Source organism: Canis aureus, chromosome 34 (genome assembly GCF_053574225.1).
Source record: "Canis aureus isolate CA01 chromosome 34, VMU_Caureus_v.1.0, whole genome shotgun sequence".
NCBI lineage: Eukaryota > Metazoa > Chordata > Mammalia > Carnivora > Canidae > Canis > Canis aureus.
Genome location: NC_135644.1, coordinates 30,123,608 through 30,149,559, shown reverse-complemented (window position 1 = coordinate 30,149,559; position 25,952 = coordinate 30,123,608). Strand labels below are relative to the sequence as shown.

At 35.1% G+C, this 25,952-nt stretch overlaps 1 protein-coding gene across 5 annotated transcripts in view; it reads left to right on the top strand.

Annotated features, from left to right (window-relative positions):
• Window positions 1–25,952, top strand: part of GALNT13 (polypeptide N-acetylgalactosaminyltransferase 13) — a 537,911-nt gene that overhangs the window by 236,668 nt on the left and 275,291 nt on the right. For 4 of the 5 annotated variants that reach the window (XM_077883057.1, XM_077883055.1, XM_077883056.1 and 1 more), the window contains one exon: window positions 14,520–14,688. In XM_077883057.1, coding sequence (XP_077739183.1) covers window positions 14,520–14,688 — 169 coding nt within the window. Of the gene's footprint in view, window positions 1–10,156; window positions 10,178–14,519; window positions 14,689–25,952 lie in introns of those variants that run through there. The other variant, XM_077883058.1, reaches the window with a different exon arrangement.

Genomic DNA, 25,952 nt, shown 5'->3' with positions numbered 1-25,952 from the left:
ACCTTTTTCTATGAAATGTGACAATGTTATTATCACAATACACATCTACCATTTGAACCTAATCCTTATTTCTGACCTAAGAAATCCTATACATTAACTTTTTCTTTTTCCTGATATTATACCATTAAGAATAATCAGTAAGAGGATCAACCCCATGCTCAGCACTGTGAGGTGAATACCTGAATGAAATAGTATCTGTATAACAGCCAATGAACCAACAATGTCAACAAACAACTATTTTTTGACAGCAAGAAGAAATGCATGCTATGATTTATTTATTGACAATGATTTCCAGAATGTACTATATGCACCTCAAGGATGCGGTAGAAAACGAGAGTATTAGAATTATTTTATTTTTTTAAAATGTTTTACCTTACTTGAAATGTTCTATTTTTGGTTTGCTGTAATACCTTTATTAGTCATTAACAGATAATCATAATATATTACAGATATATAGTCATATATTTTTTAATCGGTTGGAGAATATGACACCAAAAAATGTTGAAGACTTTTAGGAAAGCATGTTAGGGAGTTTAACTGAAAAGTAGAATTGAATATAAAGAAAATGATGGGTTAAGTGCTTATTAGAGTGGTTATTAGAGTGGTTTAACTATAAACTGTATCATGTAAGTGGGGTATCCACTACAGTTCTCACTTACTTTTCTAAAAATTTTTATCAGCAGGAAATAGATGTACACTTCAGCAAGTAGCCAAGGAAAGTGTAATACAATAACTATTTACACAGGAGTCAATAGAGATTAGATAAAACAAGGAATGGTTGGTTGTACCAGGGGTTAAGTCATCACTACTCCTAGACCTTGAATGGAAAGGGAGAAGGCAATTATATGAGCTCATAAAAAACCTCATACCTTTTTGCAGAGGGTCACCTGACAGAGACTGTGGCCTTTGGTGTGGGGACAGATGATGTCTATTTTCCAAGGAAGAACCAAAGGAGTAGATATCTTGACTTTATTTTTTGCCACCCTCTAAACTCTTACTGGTTACTCCCATTGGCCGGATCCAATCTGAAGCCAGAGAAGGAAGTGCACAGATATAGTCCATACAGGACAGCCTCCTTGGGTATAGTTTGAGAAAGAGAGTGGAGTGTGGATATGCAAGAGAAAATTGAAAATTTCTGCATTCCATTCCTCTTTATTCTTGGCATCTTTTCTTTTCCAGATGAAAAAAAAAAATGTGTCTCTAATACAAGGGATACATGAATCCCATCACCTACCATAACCTTATGACTTGATGTCAGTTTAGTCGTATCCCCAAATAAAATCTAAAATGTTGGCAAACCTCAGTACTCTTTATGTAAGATAATCTAGGGGGAAAAGTGAGGGAAGAAATTCTTAATTAACATAAAATATAGCTTCCTTAGTCCTATTACTTATGTAACCTCTCATATGACCTTAAATGACAATTGTATATTCTTTTAAGCTACATCCATTCAATGTGTATTCTAAGCTCTGTCAGTGACTGGGCTATAGTATTCTTTATCTGGTGATATGATCTTGGGGTATAAGCCTTTGATTGCTTCTGCCTTGATTGGATTTCTTCATTATTCTGTTACCTGACCTTTTATAGAAGTGAGGCAATCTAGAGAAACCTCTAGGTTCCAGAAATAGTTCTTGCCTCCATTGTGTGGCAGCAATCTGATTTCCTATTCTTAAATAGCATCAATCACCTCAGCCTCAATGATTGTAGTCCCTTTCTCTGCTAAGTTGAAGAGCTTGAGGAGTTTATGATGGCCTGAGGGCATACTCACTTTCCAATTTAACAGAGATTGTGTTGTCTAGGGGAAGCATTTCTTCTGTGGAAACTAGGGCACTTCTCCTATTTGCTGAAAGAAGCTACTCTCACTACCTTCCTTAGTTTCTGGACTTGTGCATTTTGACAGCAGGAGAGATGGCATGTGTTGGATAATGGTGTAAGGTCTATAACATCTGGTGGGACGCTGTCCCAAATCCACAAGATTTTGTCATTCTAAAGATGCTACAGCAGTCTTTAGCAGATTATTCCATTCTATCAGATCTGCTACTTGTAGATGTTGAGACCAGTGGATTTGGGGGTGAGCTCATGGACACATTTCTTTTGTTGCAAACTACTTCCCTTTGTCTGAAGTAAGATTATGTCAGAATCCAAAGAAAATAGGGATTTTGTAAGCCTACAAGTCATGATGCTGACAGAATTGTGACCAGAGAAGAAAGATTCCAGATATGTCTCTTCCTGCAAGAAAACATATTTTCCCATAGTGATAAAAGGAGTCAAGTAGAACCAAGGTCATACGGGTTAGGCAGAAGGTGTCATATGAATGGCTTTGTGTTGTCTTCTGCTATCAGCACACTGGTTGGCCATAAGCAGATCAACCATGAAGAGAATTTCATGTTGTCAAACCTGGCCCCTTGTGTTATCCTGACCTACTAGTATCTTTCCCATTGAGCAAACACTTGGATTAACAAAAATGAAGACTCATAGCTATAGAACAGATAATTTTGTGCTTCTGATTATTGAGGTCCCTTTGCAGTGTCAGCCTTCTCTGGAAGATTAAATGGGACATGAATATCCATATTTTATACTCTTTCGAAGGGGACCACTCCTATACTTCATCAGAACTTCTTGTCATCAACTGTCCAATTGGGTTCTTTTAAGTCCCTTACCAGTGGCCCAACTTGTCAGCTACTGCTCGAAGATTAGTGTAGATCATGACCTCAAGCTATCTCTCCCTTTAGGCTGGGCAAGGGGGTAAGGGGGTGGGTAAAGTGGGTATATTTTTACAAACTTGATGAATCATATGTGTGATGATATATCAATGCTGGGAGTTTATCATTGTGTATCTTAAGAACAATTTATATTAAATATTGGGCTATGTAAGGGGCTTCTTTAAAATGACCATTGTTATGGTGTCCGGGTGGCTCAGTTGATTACAACATCTGACTTCTGCTCAGGTCATGATCTCAGGGTCCTGGGATAGAGCCCTGTGCCAGGCCACACTCAGTGGGGAGCCTCCTTCTCCCTCTCCCCTCTCTCTCTCTGCCCCTCCCCCTGCTCCTGCTCTCTCTGTCTCTCAAATAAGTAAAATCTTAAAATAAAATAAAATGACCATTGTTCCACTGAAATGTGCCTTTACAGAGGGCTTCCCGAAGCAGCTGACAGCCTAAATTGTTGCTTTTGCTTCCAAAGAATTTTTTTTTTTTTTTTTGGCAGTGTAGGCAGAGGTAGGAAGATGGGATTTCCTACTTAAATCTCAAACTAAGGCTATTACTAGAGCTATTGCAAGATGAGGGCCTTTTAAATACTTTTAATGAGGAAGCTCATTCTTAATGTAGACGGAAATAATTTCATATTTCAGCATTATTTTATTACCTCAGTGAACACTTTAAACGCTGGGCCAATTGTTTCCAGGAAACACTTCTGACTCTAACATGTGCCAAACAACCTCTTACTGTATGTAAGAATAGCTCTAGCTTAATAGATGTGTACAACGTTTTTTAAGGATTATGAAAAACAAAGTAAAACATTTTATACTAATATAGGAATTTGCTTTTTCCTAAAAACAAACCAAGAACTTTGCTACTTGTCTTTGCTCAGCTACTAAATGTTTTCCTTATCTGTAAGTTATACTGAAGCTCCTGGAAAGAACTTTCCAGCCGGGGAAAAAAAGCATAATTCTTTTTGGGTGATGTATCTGTTTTTCACCTGTTTTTCATCACTCATTTCATACAGTGAGAAGCTTTCCTTCCTTCAGGAACTCCACCCAACACTGATCCCTCCTTTTTCATGTCGCCATTATCTACTGACTTTACTTTGAACCTGTCACTGTCACAGCAAGTTGTGTCTCTCTTCACTGAAGCCAGATTTCTGATTAATATGGACTGAAATCGCCTTACGAGGCAATGGACTGCTTGAGAAAATACAGATAATTCAAAAGAAAGGATGTAAAAGCTCTCCTAATCTAATGAATAGCTACTAATCTTCACTGTTGACAAGGACACATACATCATGGAACTTAATTTTTTATAGAAATGGGCATTTTGTAACATTCGTCCATGATCTCTTTTTCTCATTTGATAATAATATGAACATCTTCCATATCATTAAATATTTTTGTCTAGGAAATTTTTGATTATTGTATGGTTTCATTATATATAATACAGCTTATAGTATTTACTGCGTGTGCATATGCGTATACACAGGGAGAGAATATACATTTATTTTCACCTGCATGTACAGACACATAATACGACTTTAATCACCTATATTGGTAAAACATTGGACATATCGTATCTATACTTCCTGAGAATATAATTTTTTTAAAAGAATTCTTGAGTTAAAGATTATAAGCTATGTTTCATTTTCTTGTATAAAGCATTATAGGAAGGTGTGATATGGGCACCCACTATAGTACTTATGTGCATTGACATATAACATTCATTCATTCATTCATTCATTCATTATGTTTCTAAGTTAACTGAGGTATAATTGACAAAAATCTTTTAGATTTATGATGTACAATGTGGTATTTGGGGTTTTTTTGTTGTTTTTTTTGGTTGTTTTGTTTTTTAAAGATTTATTTATTCATTCATGACAGACACAGAGAGGGGGAGAGAGAGAGAGGCAGAGATACAGGCAGAGGGAGAAGCAGGCTCCTCGCAGAAGCCGGATATGGGACTCGATCCTGGGATCCCGGGGTCATGACCTGAGCCGATGGCAGCTGCCCACCCAGCGTCCCTACAATGTGGTATTTTAATATATGTGTCTCCCATCCAAGTACTAACCAGGCCCGACCCTGCTTAGCTTCCGAGATCAGATGAGATTGGGAGCATTCAGGGTGGTATGGTCTTAGAAACTAATTAACATATCTGTCACCTCACATAGTTCTGCTTTTGTTTTGTTTTGTTTTGTTTTGTTTTTTCCCCTATGGTGAGAACATTGGATCTACTCTTTTAACAAATTTCAAGTATACAAAATAGTATTATTTTTAAAGTTTTAATTTAAGTTCTAGTTAGTAAACTAGAGGTTTTTCATTTTTTAAATACCACAATCTCTTCTACATATCTCTCAGATGGGAAAAACTTCTATTTTAACTCCTCTGTTCATCAGTCTTTCCATAGAACTAGGTTGTCTGAAAGCCTTCTTCTACCTTTTTCAACTTGTTCACTGATGAATGAATAGTACCAGGCACTGGGACCCAAAGCTCGCAGTGGTCTCTTCAGCCTGTTGCTCCTCTGGTACTTACATTGGCTTCTCTTGGTCTCCCACATTGAATTCTTTCTGGTTATAAAACCCAGTGTCATGGGACGTCTGGGTGCCTCAGTAATTGAGCGTCGTCTGTCTTTGGCCCATGGCATGATCCTCAGGTCCTAGGATCAAGTCCAGCATCCAGCTCCCAGTGGGGAATCCGCCTCTCTCTCTTCCTTTTTCTGTGTGTCTCTCATGAATAGATAAATAAAAAATAAAACCTAATTTAAAAAACAAACAAACAAAAAACAGTACCAGCACCGATTTGAGGTAAAATGCATTGGTGAGTCTTCATAGACTAAAGGGGAAAGAGCAAAGTGCATTAATAAAAATAACACTACTATGTATAATAGATAGGTCCAAAATCCCAACTGTTTAGCAAAATATAGTTGTTTTTCTTTCATGTAAATTATGCAACATATGTACCTTATCAGTCAGTGGCTCTCCTTGAAGTGGTGATTCACACCCCCATGTTGCTGTCTTCTTATTTTGGCTCTACTGTTTTCTTTACTTTCTTTCTTTCTTTTTTGGCGGGGGAGGAGAGAGGGAGATAGAGAATCTTAAGCCGGCTCCATACCCTGCGTGGACCCTGATGCAGGGCTTGATCTTACAACCCTGATATCTGAGCTGAAATCCACAGTCAGACACTTAACAGACTGAGCCACCCAAGTGCCCCAGCCCTGCTGTTTTCAATGTGGCTTCCGGAATTGCTGTATTGAGGGAAAGAACATCAAGAATCACTAGGCCTGGGTTTGGATCATATCATGTCTGTCCTCAGTTACAAGATGCATTTAGCTGCAGAGGAGGCTGGGGAATGCAGTATGGGCTATGTGCACAGGTAGGAGAGAAAATGGACTCAATAGTTAGACGCTCTGCCATAACATGTGAACAGGTAGGGATAATTAACTATTATAATAGGATAATGGAGTAAGGTAAACGAGCTATAAAATCATAGAGGAGAGAATATTTACCTTTCCTTAAAGTTGATATTGGTGAACAGGGACTATTTTGGTCATCAGGAATAGAAGAAATTTCCCAGCCAAAGGAAATATGGAAAGTTAGAGGTGATAAAAAGAATAATTCCTATATAGCATGGTTAATATGTTTCTTCATTAAATTTCTGCCACTTTTTCAAAACATATTTTCAGAGAAATTTGTAAGGATGGATGCATAAGGAAGTATATTAATTGAATCACGATTTATAATAGAAATTATTGACACAACATAAATGTTCAGTGAGAAAGGATTGGTTAAGTAAATCATGGTATAGCCAAGCTATGGCATATTTTGCAGCCGATAGAAAGTAGGTATGGATTTACATATTTATTTAGAAAGATTCCCACAATTGCTTTTCAAAGGATAAAAATGAGCATTCATAATGATGACCATGCTAAATGAAATGATAAAATTCTGTGTGCTTGAATGATTCTATTTTAAATAGTATGTCTCTGTGGAGATTAATCATTCAAGCAGGAGTTTCAATGATTGTTCATTTTCTTTTTTTTATTTTTTTATTTTTATTTATTATTTATGATAGTCACAGAGAGAGAGAGAGAGGCAGAGACATAGGCAGAGGGAGAAGCAGGCTCCATGCACCGGGAGCCCGACGTGGGATTCGATCCTGGGTCTCCAGGATCGCGCCCTGGGCCAAAGGCAGGCGCCAAACCGCTGCGCCACCCAGGGATCCCTGTTCATTTTCTTTTTCATAATGCCTACCTACCTCCCACTCTGTCTCTCTCTCATCTTTATCTCTCTCATCTTCTTTTCTTTTAAATGAGCATATATTATCATACAAATTATATATTTTTATTTAAAAATAAAAATTGGTTGGAAAAAATTTTAAAGTTTTAAAAATAAAAAATTGGTTGGAAAAAATTTGGTTGGAAATCAGTGACCCTTCAGTTCTGCAGATGATCTCTCACTTAGCTATCTGATGAAACTACTACCTTATTAATGCTTAATGGGAGGCACCCTCCTGGGAAACAGTAGCTAATGTCTGCTGGACTTGATCTAGTCAAGGGCTTGCTATTTACAACTTTCTTGCCACATAAAAATCTAGTTGCTGAAATGTAATGGACAGAAATCAGAACACCATGTAATGGCTAGGATAAAAAGTAAAAAAAATGTTATTGCCAAATGTGTCAGATTCATAAAAGGTGTATATAGATCTTCTTCAAAGAGATAGTAGGTGAATTGCTATTTATACATTAAACAGAATGAATTTGATTGTTAAATATATATTCAGCGTTTGTTATTATATTTAAAGTCTGTTACTGTTTCGAACAGAAATACGCCTAAGTAAGTAAATATAAAGTTCCTTGTTCCTAAACAAAAATTACCCTTGACAAATTCAGGGTCTTTAGAATTAGCAAACAAGCATGGCCCAGGGAACTGTGGGGAGAAGACAAAATAGTTTGATGGTGGAAGTGTGGTCCCACTGCTGGTTTGATTTCCTCATCTCTAACTCTACCACAAACACATTTAGGATTGATGAGAAAAAAAAATGCTGTCTTAGAGAAATTGATTGATTAGCAATGAAGGATCAGTATTCAAAGGTGGGAGAGACTGAAAGTCAGAGTTTTAAATTTATTACAGTTGACAATTAGACGATAAAAGTGAGAGAAGAGCTATATTGCCACCAAAAAGAATGTTTTTAAAGGCAAATATACGGAAATGATCAACTAAGTAAATTTGAAAATGTAAATGCGATTTGAAGTAATTCCCTGGAGAGCATGGCACATGGAATAGCATTAGGCTTTGGTTCAATATGATGCTTTTACTAACATACATCGTGTATTACTGTGTTCTTTAACCAAATAAAGTTATTACTCTAAAATCAACTTAAGGGGGCGCATGGGCAGCTCAGAGGTTGAGCATCTGCCTTTGGCTCAGGTTGTGATCCCAGGATCCTGGAATCGAGTCCTGCATTGGGCTCCCAGCAGGGAGCCAGTTTCTGTTTCTGTCTGTGTGTCTGCCTCTCTCTCTCTGTGTCTCTCATGAATAAATAAAATCTTATAAATAAATAAATAAATAAATAAATAAATAAATAAATAAATAAATAAGTCAACTTAAGCAGCACCTGGATGGCTCAGTCCATTTAAATGTCCAGCTCTTGATTTCTGCTCAGGTCATGATCTCTGGGTCCTGGGATTGAGCTGCGGAACAAGCTCTGTGCTCAGCAAGATTCCACTTGGGATTCTCTCTCCCTCTCCCTCTGTTCACCAACTTCCATGGATCATGTGCTCTCTCTCTCTCTCTGAAATAAACAAATAAATAAATAAGATATATATAAAATAAATAAACAAATTTTTTCTCACTTAGTAACTTTTTTCTAGATACAGACTGTCTTATCTCTCTTTTTGCAAATAAACAATGCTCTTTGTTAAGGGGACATGTCTGCAATTGAAAAAAGTATGTTCATAATACAATGTACATAACCAATAATGAAATTAATATGTAGTATCCCATTGATAGATTGATCAGTTTGTTTGTTTATATTTAGGTAGTTATCCTCCTTAGCAATAGGAATTCTAAGATAAAAGTAAATCTCCTTAAAATCTTTGCAACGTGAACTATGTTTAAAAAATACAAATGCACATATATGTAAAGATTCTGCTTTTATATTTCTACAAGCTTTACAATGTCATTTTGACTGAGCTTAATCATTATTTTTTAATGATTTCACCATATAATTAGGGAAAAAATGACTTACAGCACAGTATATTACTTTTGCAGTTCAAACCAGCTTTGGAATCGGGACATTTCCATTCATATTCAAATTAATAATCATGAAATCAAAATGTAGATTTTGTTGCCTTTTGTGTTACATTTGCCTGTTAGAGCAGAAAAGTTAAATAAATAATGATGCTTCATTTTTTTTAAAGTTTGGCTTTGGGGGACATGATATTGTGTGGATGTCAGTGGTCTTTTTTTCTTTTTTAAGCTACATAAAGGAGAGAAATGAACAGGTTAGAAAAAAATAGGAGTTGCTTTTTAAACAAATTACAGATCAGAGATAAACTACATACCCAATCCCTTAATCTGTCCCATTTCCTATTTATATTAATTGAAGGAAAAATACTGGCTTGTCTAGCAAGATGCATTCTTCCAAGTAACACTCAGAAAAAGAAAAAGGCTAGTTCTATATTGTAATTACTTAGCATTCTTTTTCTTTTTTGCTTGAACAAGGTGAAAAATGTCAGTAGATCTGCTCATGCAAAAGAAAAGAAATATAAAATGTCAAACATGCATTCATTAGAGGTTATTATAGAAAAAAGTATTTAACATTAGGGAGGAAACACTTAACCTGATACACATTAAGTTGTTACCTATTCTCCTCTAAGAAAATGAGAATAATTAAGGAGAATGATTATAGGTGCTGCTAACTGGTTCTAAGTTTAAGGATACTGTTTATGACAGTTTTGTTTTTATTGATGTTAATTCTCTAACATGATCATACTTACTACCACTGACAAAACTATTGTCTTGAGAATGTTAGGCAAAGCAAATGGCTGTACCTTTGAATATATTGCAAAATCCAAGTACTTTTGTGTGCCTTAACTTGATCTTCATGCCATAAGATGCTGAGTGTCACATTTTTCCACTTGAAATAAATGTTAACTCCTGACTGCTTCCTAGACTTGGTAGCATTTTGTGGACTCTGGTGCATTTTTTTCTGCAATGTGATATACACCTGTTGGAGTGTATAGAGGGAATTTATTTATTTTTTATTTTTTTAAAGACTTCATTTATTTATTCATGAGACACACAGAGAGAGGCAGAGACACAGGCAGAGGGAGAAGCAGGCTCCCTGCGGGGAGGCCCACATCGAACTCTATCCCCGGGGTCACAGGATCACGACCTGAGCCAAAAGCAGATGGTCATCCATGAGCCACTCAGGTGCCCCTATAGAGGGAATCTAAAAGAAATGTGAATGGTGAGTTGATTTCTTAATTTCTAAGAATTCTTGACCTCAAATTCTTTAATCACTTTTTTATTTTCTGAAGGACTTTTAAAATTTAAGAAAATTTTTGAACAGCTCTTTTAATGTTATTTTTCCCTTGAGCTCTTTGCTCTTTTAAAATACCATGTACATATGCATGTATTTACATATGTATTAATTCATATCACGTTAGTTTTCAAAAAGTTTTTCTTCTCTCTTTCCATAACTGCCATCATTTTTATGAGGAAAAAAAAGCAACTTTAAATGGTGTGTTCCTAGTCTTCTCTTGTCGGTTACCTTGCCCAAGTCCTGCTCAGTCCCTTAACTGAGGGATCCCTGGGTGGCTCAGAGGTTGGGCGGCTGCCTTCGGACCAGGGTGTGATCCTGGGGTCCCGGGATCGAGTCCCACGTCAGGCACCCTGCTTCTCCCTCTGCCTGTGTCTCTGCCTCTCTCTCTGTGTGTGTGTGTGTCTCTCATGAATTAATAAATAAAAATAAATAAAAAAGTAAAAAAAGAAACCTTAACTGATTGTTGAATTGAATAATGGGAACTTGTTGGCAGCATGACAACTGGCTGTGTTTACCCCAGAAAGGAATTCCAAAGGCATTAAGGACAGAAATAAAACAAGGAATTTGGATATATGTGGCGATACAGAAAATGAATAATGTACTGCACACACACACACTTAAACACACACACACACACCCAAACCGACTTTCTTGAGAATTTTATGCCATTTCTCCAAAACAGAGATGATAGGCATATGAGGTATAATGCAACAGCTGATGACAAGAATGATATTTAAATATATACATTTTATTACTAAAAGAGTGAATTATTAAAGAAATGAAAATTGAAACAATACTAAGATATAATTATTTTGCCTATCATTTTGGGGGGGAAGATAATACTATACAATGCTGACAAGAGAATGGAGAAAGTAGTGCTCTGATTTTCTGCAATAAGGAATTGCTAACTGGTAAAACTTTTTGGAGATTAATTTGAAAATACATCTTGAAGTTCAAATATTGCATAACCTTTGACTCAGCGATACTATGTTTATAAATGTACCATATGTACTAACACAAGTCATACAAAAATGTATGCACAGGAGTATTTGCTGAGTGAGTGTTGAGCTTTAGCTCTAGAATCAGACAGACCTGAGTTGTAATTACCACTTCATTACTTTATTTTTTAATATAGATATTTTTTATTGGAATTCAATTTGCCAACATATCATAACACCCAGTGCTCATCCCATCAAGTGCCCCCCTCAGTGCCCGTCACCCAGTCACCCCCACACCCCGCCCACCTCCCCTTCCATCACCCCTAGTTCGTTTCCCAGAGTTAGGAGTCTCTCATGTTCTGTCTCCCTCTCTGATATTTCCCACTCGTTTTCTCTCCTTTCTCCTTTATTCCCTTTCACTATTTTTTATATTCCCTGAACGAATGAGACCATATAATGTTTGTCCTTCTCCGATTGACTCACTTCACTCAGCATAATACCCTCCAGCTCCATCCACGTCGAAGCACATGGTGGGTATTTGTCGTTTCTAACGGCATGACTTTCTAGATATGTGAGCTTAGGCAAGTTACATAGCATGTCTAGATTTCACTATCCTTTGAGAATTGAATGAAATGATGTCTATAAAGTGTGTAAGAAAGTGTTTGGCACCTCATGAGTACTTGAGAGATGTTTATTAGTCTTTGTAATGAAGATAATATTGTTATAAATATTATGCAGCATCATTTATAATAGTAAAGATCTGAAAACAAGCCCCCTATTCAACTGGGATATCAGTTAAATAAACTTAGGTTTATTGAATAGAATACAACAAAGCCACTAAAAAGAATAAGATCAATCTATGTGAAAGTAGAGGCAAGAAATACTTTGAAAAAATAAAGTTTTAGTATTAATAGTATTATTCCATGTGTGTGAAAAGACACAAATATATTTTGACTAGTCTATATCAACAAAAAGAGGGAAAAGCATATGAACCAACATATTAATAGTGGTTATCTCTGGGAAGTGGACTAATGAGCCATTTTTATTTTTTCTCTGTTATATTTTTTGAGATATTTAATGTTTTTTAAGGTCATTCTTTATTGTCTGCAAAAGTAAAAAAAAAAAAATTGTCAGAAAAAAATTAATCCTGCTTTTCTGGCATTAAGGATACAGATCAGAATATGTCATCTATCTGTATGTATGGAGATATAAAGATATATTCATATACTTTATCTATCTATAGACCAGTGTATGTCATCTCTCTCTCTATAGATAGATAAAGTATACATATGTGTCTATATCTCCTATACATACAGATAGATGACATATTCTAGTCTGTAACCTTAATTAAAAAAATAGGACACACATATAAAATATTAATGGTAAGTAGGTATCATGTAGCCTGATATGTTCTTCATTTGAAAGTTATAGAGAACTATGGAAATTCATTAACAATTTTTGTGGTATCAGTACTTGAAAAAGAAACCCTAGGAATGGAAGGAACCTCAATACTTCTCTGAATCCAGCATCTCAGCAAGAGCACAAATTCACTGAAAGCCAACTCCACTAACTTCATCTGATTTGGGGGATAATAAGCTACTAACTCCGAAAGTAAAATATTGCTGTTAGAATTTTATTTCTTAAATTGATTAAAATGTGTTCTCATAAAATTCCTGCCATCATTTCTACTTTTGCTTCATAAACTGAATGAGGCTCTTTAGAAACTTTCTTTAGATGATAGCTTCTTAAATAGTTTCAAGTTGGAAACACGTAATTTTTTCATTTAAAATTTTCCCCAATTCTTATTATTTTCCTGTGTATCAGAGGGTTTCCAGGCTTATTACCTTCTTGGTGCTCATATCTGAAGGTTCTCAGAGACACTTATTCTCCTTTATAGTCTGACTCATGCCATTCCAAAGTCAGGATAACCTTTCACAGGGAATAGTCAGCTGGGTGATCCAACTGTTTATTATTAGTCCTAGCAATATCAGGCTTGGTATTCTCTAACTATAAACATCAAGGAAGACAAAAGTTTGTTTACTATTTTCTAGTTTCAAGCCTATTTTATTATTTTGGAATTTGTATTTTTATGAAGTATAATAATTTACAAATTATTTTGACAAGCTTTATATCCTTTATAAATTTTGCAAATTTTTAAGGCAATCTGGATCCAAATATTTGCCCTATTAAGTAATGTGGGAAGCTCATTTCAGTACAATTAATGTGTTAGGAACTATGAAATAACAACACATTGTAAGAGTCAAGACGAGACCACATTCCTTTCATTTTAACTTAACATCATTATGAAGAGTAAATTAAGGGTTGACTAGATTTTTAAAATTATATATTAACATACATACACACATATGCATGCAAACACTCACACACACATTGAAACATGTACGTTAGAGCAAAAAGGGACATTAGTGTAGTGATAACTTGTAGGGCAATGACCAAAACATCAGCCTTATATGGGATCCTAAGTTCTCTTAATAAATAATCAAGCCTAGAATTTTGTTGTGAAGTTCCACTTACCGGGCACATAGTTTCAAATTCAACTTGACATTTGAAATTACATGTCACCACTATGAAAGTCCTTGTATTTTTTGAAAATGCTTTGACAGGGAGTCAAATTGCAATTGAGATGAAGGATTATCAAAGTTGCTTGCTTTTATAAAGATGTAGTGGGAGGAGAGACATGTAAAATATCAAAACATATAGTTGAATGTGAGAATAAATTTATCTTGGTATATTTTCAAAAGTTCTCTTTTATTTTGTACAACTTTGTCTGCCCAGTATCCAAGGTCATCCCCTCTCTAATAATTTTATTTAAAAAAATATGACAGATGGCACGCCTGGGTGGCTCATCAGTTGAGCCACTGCCTTTGGCTCAGGTCGTGATCCCCGAGTCCCGGGATCGAGTACCACATTGGCTCCCTGTGTGGAGCCTGCTTCTCCCTCTGCTTGTGTCTTCACCTCTCTCAGTGTGTGTCTCTCATGAATAAATAAATAAAATATTTTTTTAAAAATATGACAGAAAAGTTTTAAGATTTGGGGTTTGACTTGCTTAATTATTAAATCTTAATGATTAATCAAGTCATATAATATTTCTTCACTTAAAAGACAATACACAACATTGAGATAATGGATTAAAATAGGCGTTTCATTAGTGTAGTGTATGGTTTGTAAGTAAGCAATAAAGACTGGATGTTTATATTATTAAGCCAGTGTATAAATAATAGATTGTAGAATCTAATCTAACACATGAGTTTATTCAGTTCATTATCTGTATGTTTGTATGTGTGTGTATACCTGTGTGTGTCTTACAGCTGTTATTTCAAGAAATCAAGAAGGGCCAGGAGAAATGGGAAAGGCTGTGCTGATTCCTAAGGATGACCAGGAGAAAATGAAAGAACTGTTTAAAATCAATCAGTTTAACCTTATGGCCAGTGATTTGATTGCCCTTAACAGAAGTCTACCGGATGTAAGATTAGAAGGGTGAGTTTACATGTGTTGTATAATCTTCTATATTAGTAATCTCTATATCTCACAATATCTCAGAACGTCTGGATCTCTGGGGTTCTGAATACCTGGGCCATAGCAGGGATGTACTGTGCATGCATATAATGAGAAATATGAACTATTTTCTTTTCTAGGAGGGAAAAATAGTTTACTTGCAAAGACATTGCAGAATATGCAGCCTAACAGGTTTCTTTCCATGAGATCTTTTTGCTTTGCTTTGTTTTATCTTGCCAAATACAGAGTAAACGTGCTTTTTGATAGGTTATTTGCTTGCCTGTTTGGAAAGTTCTTATACTTCATGTTGAAAAACTATGTGCTTTGCTATTCCAGTGTAAAAATGGCCAATTGCCTGTATGATTCTTTGACCCTTAAACATTATTTCTTATGGATTCCAGCAATTTATGGTACTATTTATAATTAGAATGTTCAGTTATCAGCCATGGAAGAAATATTCACTTGGAAATAATGATACTGCTTGCAAAATGATGTTGACAAATTCAGCTTGTTTGTGATTAACTGTAAGCCATGCTCTAGATAGTTGAACATATTTTAAGTGGGTATAATAAAAATCAGAATATTTAGTGGCAGTATTGTCATCCTAGCAATCTAGTATTATAAAGCAAACTCTTGGTGCTTAGAAAAGATATGTCCTGAGACCTTTGAAGATCTCCAACTTTACAAATATGCTGCAGACCCCATTTCTATGTGAATAGAAGTTGTTTCTTTAGATATGTAATGACTTTCTCCATATAGAATAAAATCACAATTAATGCAAATAATGTTTGCCACCTATAAAGCGTTCGTTATAAGTAGCATAGTGATGTTAACATCATATTAACTAAATCTGATTTTTTTCCTTTCTAAATTACTTCAGATAAGACCAAAATAGAGTAATCAAATCTTGTTGAGATGGTGGGGCTGGATTGTCAGAGGCTTGATAGCTAAGTAACTGGTTTTGTACACCCTTGTATGCTTTTGAAATGTCTCTCAAAAAAAAAAACAACACATAACTATAGACATCTTTGGCTTCTAGCAAATGACTGAAACATTGAATATTACATTTGTGCATTCCAAAGACCTGTATCATTTTACAGGTAGTTATGTCAATATTTGTATGTTTGTACATAGACACGTTTAAGATATGCAGTAAGCATATTCTTCTAAATAATTTTGAACATTTTAGATGTTGTTTATACTATTATAATAATGCATTTCTTGCTTTGTTTTATATACCATGTTGTGATAAAATGGATAAATGTGATACCTATTCAGGAAAAACATATAAACACTATTTCGGATTTTTAAGAAATCCTCATTTTTAACTCTAAGAACACAAATTTTATATCAGATATGGGATAATTAAGGTAACAGCTGCTTGTATACAGAACAATCACTTTAAGAAAAGAAGGAAAATCTTCACTAAGCATCATTTAAAATATTTGTGGCCAATGGTATTTCTTCTTTTAAGAGTCACTTAGTAAATTAAGTACTTAAGTAATTAAGCCTTAAAATATGGAACAAATTAGCATTTTAAAATGGAGAACTCAAATGGGTTACCATAAAAGTTACATAAAATGCAATATTTATACTGGTTGTCTTTATTTACTTATTTGGTGTGTCTGTGAGTTAGACACATCTTTGTAACAAGAATTTCTGAACACCACATGCCTTTCTTTTAAGATGAGGTGTGATTGATGTATAAGATTATATTCATTTCAACATAGTAATATAATATTTGCATACACTGTGAAATGATCACCACAATAAGTCTAGTTAACATTTATTACCATACAAAGTTACAAAACTTTTTTCTTATGATGAGAACTTTTAAGATTAACTCTTTCAGCACCTATCAAATTTGCAACACAGTATTATTGGCTATAATGATCTTGCTGTAAATTATATTCCTGCGACTTATTTATTTTATAACTGGAAGTCTGTACCTCTTGACCTCATCCACCCATTTCTCCCAGCCCCCTTGCAACCACCAATCTCTGTATTAGTTTTGTTTATTCATTTGTTTTTTAGATTCCTCTGTAGGAGAAATCATACAGTGTTTATCTTTTTCTTTTTTTTTTTTTCTTCTTTTTCTGACTGATTTTTCTTAGTGTAATTCCATAGAATTCCATCCATGTTGTTGCAAATGGCAAGACTTGATTCTTTTTTATGGCTGAGTATTCCATTGTATATATACCACTTATTTATTCATTAACCATTGATGGAAGCTAAGGATATTTCCATATTTTGGCTATTGTAATAATGTTGCAATGAACATAAGGGTGCATATATAACATCAAAATTTGTATTTCTGTCTTCTTTAGATAAATACCCAGAAGAGGAATTTCTGTATCATATGGTATAGTTCTATATTTAATATTTTAAGGAACCTCCATACTGTTTCCCATAATGGCTGTTCCAATTTACATTCCTACCAGCAGTGCATGACAGTCTTTTTTCTCTACGCTTTTGCCAACACTTATTTCTTGTCTTTTTTTATGGTAGCCATTCTGACAGTTTTGAGGTGATATCTTCACTGAGGTTTTTCTTATTTTTAACTTTGGAATCAGATCCAAAAATTCATCACCAAGATGGATGTCAAATAACTGATAGCATTTGTTTTCTTCTAGGACTTTTATGGTTTCAGGTCTTAGCATTCCGGTCTTTAGCCCATTTTTAGTTAATTTTACATTGAGTATATAGTGGTCTAATTTCATTCTGTCGCTTGTATCTCTCCAGTTGTTCTAACACCATATATTAAGAGACTATCTTTTCCTCACTGTATGTTCCTGCCTCCTGTTTCATAAATTAATTGGCCATATATGCATGAATTTATTTAGGGACTCCCTCTTCTGTTCCACTGATCTATGGGTCTGTTTTTATTTCAACACCATGCAGTTTGGTTGCTAAAACTTTGTAATATACATGGAAATCAGGGAGCATGATGCCTCCAGCTTAGTTCTTTCCAGATATTGCTTTGGTTTTGGGGGATCTTCTGTGGTTCCAGATAAATTTTGAGATTGTTCAATTTCTGTGAGAAAAAAGGCATGTAATTTTGAATGGAGATTGCATTAAATCTATAGATTACTTTGAGTAATATGGACATTATAATAATACTAATTCTTCCCATCCATGAGCATGGAGTATCTTTCTAGTTATTTGTGTCTTCAATTTTTTAATCATTACCATAGCTTTCATTGTACAGGTCTTTCATCTCCTTAAATTAAATTTATCAAATTTGTTCCTAAGTATTTTATTCTTTTGGGGACAATTGTAAATGGGATTGTTTTCTTAATTCCTCTTCCTCATAGCTTGTTGTTAGCGTATAAAAAAACAACAGATATTGTATATTGATTTACTATCCTGCAACTTTACTGAATTAGCTAATTGAATTAGCTTATCACGTTTAAGAGTTCTTTAGTAGACTCTTTAAGGGTATTGTGTACAAAATTTTGTCATCTATGATTAGTGAGTTTTACTTTTTCCTGTCCAATTTGAATGCCTTTCATCTCTTCTTCCTTTTCTTCTCCTTCTTCCTATCCCTCTCTACCCTCCTCCTTCTGCTTCTCCTTTTTCCCAAATTGCTCTGGAAAGTATATCCAGTGCTATGCTGAATAAAAGTGGAGAGAGTGGGAATCTTTGTCATTTTCCTAGATATAGAGCAACAGCTTTTCACCAATCAGTATGATATTAGCTGTGGGCTTGTCAAATATGACCTTTAGTATGTTAAGATATATTCCCTCCATACCCATTTTGTTGAGCATTTTTTTTTAAATGGATGTTGAACTTTATCAAAGGCTTTTTCTGCATCTATTGAGATGATCATGTGAATTTTTTATCCCTTATTTTGTTAATGTGGTATGTCACATTGATTGATTTGCAGATGTTGAACCATCCTTGCATCCCAGAAATAAATTCCACTTGATCATTATGCAAAACCATTTTAATATTGAATTGAGTTTGCAAATAATTGTTGAGGATTTTGCATTTATGCACATCCTGGGTTTTGACCTATAATTTTCTTTTTTTTTTCTTTTAAAGATTTTATTTATTTATTAATGAGAGACACACAAAGAGAGAAAGGCAGAGACACAGGCAGAGGGAGAAGCAGGCTCTTTAACCATTGACTTTTTATTTATTTATTTACTTACTTACTAATTTATTTTTTACATTTTTAAAATTTAAATTCAATTTGCCAACATATAGTATAACACTCAGTGCTTATCCCATCCCATCCCTCCTCAGTGCCTATCACACAGTTACCCCATCCCCCTACCTACCTTCTCTTCCACAACTCTTTGTTTGTTTCCCAGAGTTAGAGTGAGTTTCTCATGGTGTGTCTCCCTCTCTAATTTTTCCCACTCAGTTCCCCTCATTTCCCTCAAAATTCCTTTCACTATTTCTTATATTTCACTGTTGACATTTTATTTTATTATTTATTTATTTTTAAAGATTTTATTTATTTATTCATGAGAGACACAGAGAGAGAGGCAGAGACATAGGCATAGAGAGAAGCAGGCTCCCTGCAAGGAGCCTGATGTGGGGTTTGATCCCAGACCCCAGGATCATGCCCTGAGCCAAGGCAGATGCTTAATTGCTGAGCTACCCAGGCATCTCAGGTGTTGACATTTTAATTATAATGTGTCTTGGTGTTGATACCTTCCAGTGGACTTTTTTAGAGTCATTGGATTTCCTGGATCTGGTTATTTGTTTTCTTCCTCAGGTTAGAGAAGTTTTCAGCTATTCTTTCTCCATATAAGTTTTCTGCTCCTTTGTCTCTTTATTCTCCTTCTGGGAACCCTATAATGCAAATGTTTTTTGTTTGTTTGTTTGATGTTGTCCTATTGGCCCCTTAAGCTATCTTCACTTTTTCAAATTATTTTTTTTTCTTTTTGCTACTTTACTTTGTTGAGTTCTAATGCCCTGTCTTCCAGATCACTAATCCTTTTCCTGCTTCATCTAGTCTGTTGTTGAAAACTCTTGTGTACTTTTTAGTTCAGTTATCTTATTCTTCAGCTCTGTGACGTCTGATTGGTACTTTCTTATATTTTACTGTTATTGTCAAAGTTCCATTATTCTCCTGAGTCCAAGAGCATCCTTAGAGCATTACATTGAACTATTTATCAGGTAAATTACTTATCTTCCTTTCTTTAAGTTTTTTCCCAGGGACTTGTTCTTTCATTTGGAACATATTTATCTGTTTCCTCATTTTCCTTGATTCTTTGTGTTTGTACCCATCTATTTAGAGAAACACCTACCTCTTTCAATCTTTCCTTGATTCTTTGTGTTTGTACCCATGTATTAAGAGAAACACCTACTTCTCCCAATCATAAAGGAAAGGCTTTATGTGGAAGATGAACTTTGTCTTCCAACCTTGCCCTAGCTCTAGGGTGTCTCTCAAACCTTTGCAGTTATCTAAACCGTCTGATTTATTCTTGAACTGTCCCTATATTTGAGGTTGTATCAAGACCTTCATTGTTTCAGAAGGGGGGATCTTAGCCCCTCGTTTCAGGCTGATTGGAAATAAAACCCTCAGGCAACAGCTTTTAAAGTATGCTAATATATACAGTCTTGTGAGACTACAGTTGTAAACCCTCCTGGCCTCCAGACCAAGTGATTGGGAAGTATCTCCTTGGCAACAATTGTAAAAATCAAAGCTTCAAATGATTATATAAACTGCTTTCTGGGAGGTACTGCTTGGCTATTTAGCACAGTCATATGAGAACACAAAGATGGCATCCCCTGGCCTGTGTTCCCCAAGAGAACTCTGTATCCTCTGAAGACATGTGCTGAACCTATAGCTTACCCCTTAAGCTGAAATTCCAGAACAGGTAAATAGGTGTTTTCACAGAAGGATTCAAGTGTTTCAGTCTTCTGTCTGTGCTGTGCCCTGGGGTTGTTAGCCTGTCAAAAAAGGTCTCTCCAATTGTTTCAGTACTGTTGGGCCCAGAAATACAAACCCCTCTTGCCACTATAGTTGAGCATTCAAGAGGCATCTCCTATATGGACTGCACCCACCAGCTTTAATGGGGCAATGGGGACCATGGGACTAGGGTGTTCCTGTTAGTTTTGTGGTATTATGGTGTAGTGCAGGGCCTGGGCATGATTGCCAGCTTCAGTGAGGCAATAGGGGAGCACTGGTGTGGGATGCACCTGCCAGCTTTAGCAAAGCCATGGGAGAATGTGGGGTTGGGACATGCTCACTGGCACGAAGAAGAGTGTGAAAGGTGTCATCCTCCATCACTGGCTCTACCAAGTAGAATGAGAGCCCCGAAATGGTGTTCCCCAGTATGTCTGTCTCAGAAAACCCCTGCAACTCCAGCAGACACTTTAAGATTAGCAAATGAATCTCTTTCACACTGATACAGTGATTTTCAAACTGTTGCTTTTGTGCTGGGTCTTGGGGTACCTGAATGTGCATGTGATCCCTTTAGAAGAGATTCTCAGCTTCCTACAAACCTTTGGGTTTCTTGCACACAAGTTCTGTTGGTTTTCAAAGCCAGCCATCCTAGGGCCTTGTCTCTTCATTGCAGGTCTCAAGGGTTGGGGTACCTGATGAAGAGCATGAACCTCTTGTTCCTCAGGGAAAGTCTCTGTATTTCTAAGACCTGATTATGATCAGATTGTGGGTTGCTGATTGTGGGTTGCTGTGCCGGGGTGGGGTTTTTGGTGAGACCAAGACTCTGCCTTTCTCATCCATCTTAATATAACCCCATTATCCTTTGTTATGGAGGAGCTGATCAGCTAGTTTTAAGGTATTTTTTCAGAAGGAATTGCTCTACATGTAGCTGCAGATTTGATGTGGCTATGGGAGGAAGTAAGATGAGAATTTTTCTACATCTCCATCTTAAACCACCTCCTGTTTATTGTGATTATTACTGCTTGAATTTTGAGATTTTTCAAATAGTCTGAAATAATATTAATGAAATAAATAATTTTCTACTTCATTTTTATGCATCACCATAGCATATACTATCAGTAAGAAGACATAAAAACCATCCAAACTTTCTAGACAAATCGTAAAATGTATGGGAGGTTTACTGGAGATATTTGCAAGTTATGTTGAATGACTCAATTGTGTGACTGGGAGAAACTAATGTTGAAAAACACATGAATCAGATATCCAAACTATTATATAAAAGAAGTAGAAATCTGTCAATATTTATTTGATGTAGAAAACTTTTTTTTTCAATTTTGGTATTAGTTACATTTCAATTTTTGGATAGTTTTATCTTAAAAAATATGAACACATTAAGCTAGTCTTAATGAGTTAGTTAACTCAGTAAGTTAGTGATGACTGAAAAATTATATAAAAGTGTACAAATTTGGCATTAAGGGATAGTTTTAAAAAGAACTTTATTTTAAGGGAAAAGTTGAGTTGGTTGTTACTCACAAAGTATCTGAACCACACAGTTAATTTGTTCAAATATCTCAGCATATTTTACTAGAATATAGCCTTAAACTGGCTTGACTGAATTAAGAAAATCATGCCAATACTTAAATATTGTGTTTGGCCTTAATATCCATCTACAAATATTTGAAGATGTGTTCCGATCAGAAAATTTAAGTAAATATCCCATGTTTTTACATAGAAGAGACTAGATAAAAATATTATTTCCTTGAGGTAATTCTGGTGAAACATCAGGACAAGTTAGGATTAAGTTCTGGAATGTTCATTCCTAGTGAAGTTTGAATATTTACATTAATTAATTAACTTATTTGCTATTCCTATTAATATGGTAATACATTTATATATACTATTTATTTGAGCAAATAAAATGATAGAATTATAAAGAATTATGATAATAGGATATTTTAAGTGCAGTTAAGGCTGAAGATCTTACTAAATTTCTTACTTTTTTGAGGTCCCTCCAGTTCTAGCATTCTTGTTGTAGTCTGCATATACATATAAACAAAAATACTAACAGTTGTTACTACCCCTCTCTCTCCTTTGCCCATAAACTCCCTAACTTAAAAAAAAAAAAAAAAAACTGAAATGTCATAAAATTCCAACTGATTTGGAACTTAGAGGAAAATGAATATCAGCTTAATGTGTTAATGGTCAGCATTAGGGATTTGTCACCATGCTCCTCAACAATTAAGGTTCTAAGATTTTGTAAATTTATGTAATTTAGATTGTAAGTATAGGGCTTAAATATTACTGTTTCCAGGAAGCAAGTAAATAGATGTCATTTTGTTTGGATTTTAACATAAGATTTTTATGTTAATAGCTATAGAGAGAGACTTAGAGAGTTACCAAATAAAAAATTCCATTAAGAAACATTAAATGCATTATTATTTTTGAGCACTTAATATGCTAATATGTGCCAAATACTGTTCTATGTGCTTGAGATATAGCAGTGAACAAAACTAAGTTCCTGCTTCAGAGAATTTAGAATAAATAAGAGACATAAGAGTGGCAAGGTATAGAGAATAGAGTACTGAGGGAAAGCCTCTTTGAGAAACTCACATTTGTGTAAGTTGATTGGACTTTAAACACCTAAACATTATAATTTCTTTTTACTAATACACAGAGATGTTAAATATTTACTGGGTCCCTAGAACAGTCAACACTAGAAATATAATGAAACTATGGATATGTAAAACTCCATAAAGATACAAAAGTGAAGGAATAATCTTTAAGCAAATGTATAGTGTGTGTGTGTGTGTGTGTGTGTGTGTGTGTTGGTATTATTTTTGAAAATAGTGTTTGAAATACATATCCAATGAATGTCAGCAAAAATCATACTTTGTTTTGCTTGGGCATCAGTAGTCAATGATATTTCATGCCTCTAGGCTGTCTTAGAAGCAGAGAAAACATGACTGCGACCGTAATCAATGAGGTAGTTACCAGACTCTGTACCATTACATGCAAAGCACATAAAGAAAGAAATGAAAGAAAAGAAAAAAGGCAAAGAAAAAGCCAACTGTGGAGAGAGATTTTTCAAGTAATTTGGAAAAATCTCTAGATAAGAGCCAAAACAGGTAAGTTTAAGACCTGTCTCTGTGGTTCACTGTTAGATCTTGGGCAAGACATTCGTTTTCTAGGCCCCAGTTTTTTTCAGTGATTAAACCAGTGAATTAATTAGTCGACCAATCAAACAGCTCATGTCACATACCTACTACAAATTTAGCTCTTTTTCTTTGAAAGATTTTATTTATTCATGAGACACAGAGAGAGAGAGAGAGAGAGGCAGAAACACAGGCAGAGGGAGAAGCAGGCTCCATGTGGGGAGCCTGATGCAGGACTAGATCCCCAGATCCCTGGATCACATCCTGAGCTGAAGGCAGACGCTCAACCACTGAGCAACCCAGGCATCCCCAAATTTAACTTTTAGAACAAATCAATGCCTATAACAAACCCTGACTCTGAGGAGGTGAAAGGGAAATATTTACATAAACAACTAATTGACAGTATTGTATGAACACAGCTATAATTGCAAAAATCACAATGTAAGAATAGGATTGCCCTGAGTTCCTGGTGAAATTATGTTTATTATTTTTATTATTCTGTGGAATTCTCTTATGTCCTAGGCTCCCTTTTTCAATGAAGTGAGGAAACTTTTTAAGCAGTCGGCTTTTCCCTTTAGTCTGCAATTATTTTTGAATAAGAAATTAACAGTAATTATTGGGTGAATATTTATAAAAAGGCTATGGGCAATTAAAACAAAATGCAAAGGTTCTTTAGCATTTACTTGTATTCAGACATTTAATAGCACTTCAAGTTCTGGTATTGAGTTATTTGAAGGTTATAATGCAGCTGGCATTTAAATATATTTCATCAGGGAAAAAATGGGGAAATAGGAGATTTATTTCAGCTATTTATATCCTAGACCAAATAACTGCTTCTTCTGTATGCACACATGCAAGCTGATAAAGAGAAAAAGACTCGAGCAGTCTTGCATCATTAGTGGAAGAGCTGCAGCATACGAATTTTGAATAAGTTGCTCTCAAAGGACAACAAGTTTATTTACTACGTAAGACAAAAATAAACTAGTATACATTTTTTTCTGTGCTCAATCTCATTAGGTGTACTTGTCAATTTATACAGATTACCTTTCCCATGAATTAAAATATGACAACTATTGCTTTGATGGCACAAAGGAAAAGAGAAAATGAGAATATTAATTGGATTTCTCATCTCTGTTCCACATCTTTTCTTTTTAATTTGAGAATTACTACAACTTTCATATGCTGGCAAAAAATTTGATAATAATAATTTTTACAATACTTGATTTATGTAATGTGCTCATGTGTGGAATTAATTTCACTACCCAAATTAAAAGTGGTGTGTAAGAATGTATGTCCATGCGTGCTTATGTATGCATTTAACACATATATACTTGACAAAAATGGTGATGACTGATATTATTATTATCATTGGGATAATATTATTACACTACAACTTCCCTTTCAAATAAGAAAGTGGAGCAAAGCATTTCTAGGTATGTTCTCAGGGACACATTTGTGTATCACTGTAAGCAGAAAGCATGTTGCATAACCCAATTTAGACTTGAACTACCCCTCAACAATCTCTATTTAATTTTTGACACTATTACTTTGATTTTTTAAAGATTTTATTTATTTATTTATTCATGAGAGACACAGAAACAAAGAGGCAGAGACACAGGCAGAGGGAGAAGCAGGCAACCTGGGGTGGGACTCGATGCCGGACCTGGGATCACGCCCTGAGTGGAAGGCAGACACTCAACCTCTGAGCCACCCAGGAGTCCCTATTACTTTGAAATTTTAAGATTATGGTAAAATATACATCGTATAAAATTTATTATATTAACTTTTTAAATGTACATTTTAGTAGTGTTAAGTATGAAGAGGATCAGCATATGCCACCCAAACCATATACCACTCTGATATAAAGATTATTTTAAGTTGAAAGCAATGAGAAACTGCAGACACAGGTAAATCTCTCTTATGCCTCCCATCTGCCTACAAACAAGGCATGCATGTCTCTTTCAAAGGTGTCCCTCTTTCTTGGACCAGGAGGAGACCGACAAGCTTTTTCATTGGAGATAGAGATGGCACTGAGATGATTGTGCATAAACTAAACTAGACTTACTAACTAACCCTTACCTACCATTAGTTTCTCTCATATGTTTGCTTTTTCACAATTTGCCACCACTGACGGGCCCAAAACATAGTTGTTGTTGAGTTTTGTTTTGTTTTGTTTTTGTCTTGTCAGTCCTCTACAATTTATCACCTTTTGTTAAAGTGATATATAAACT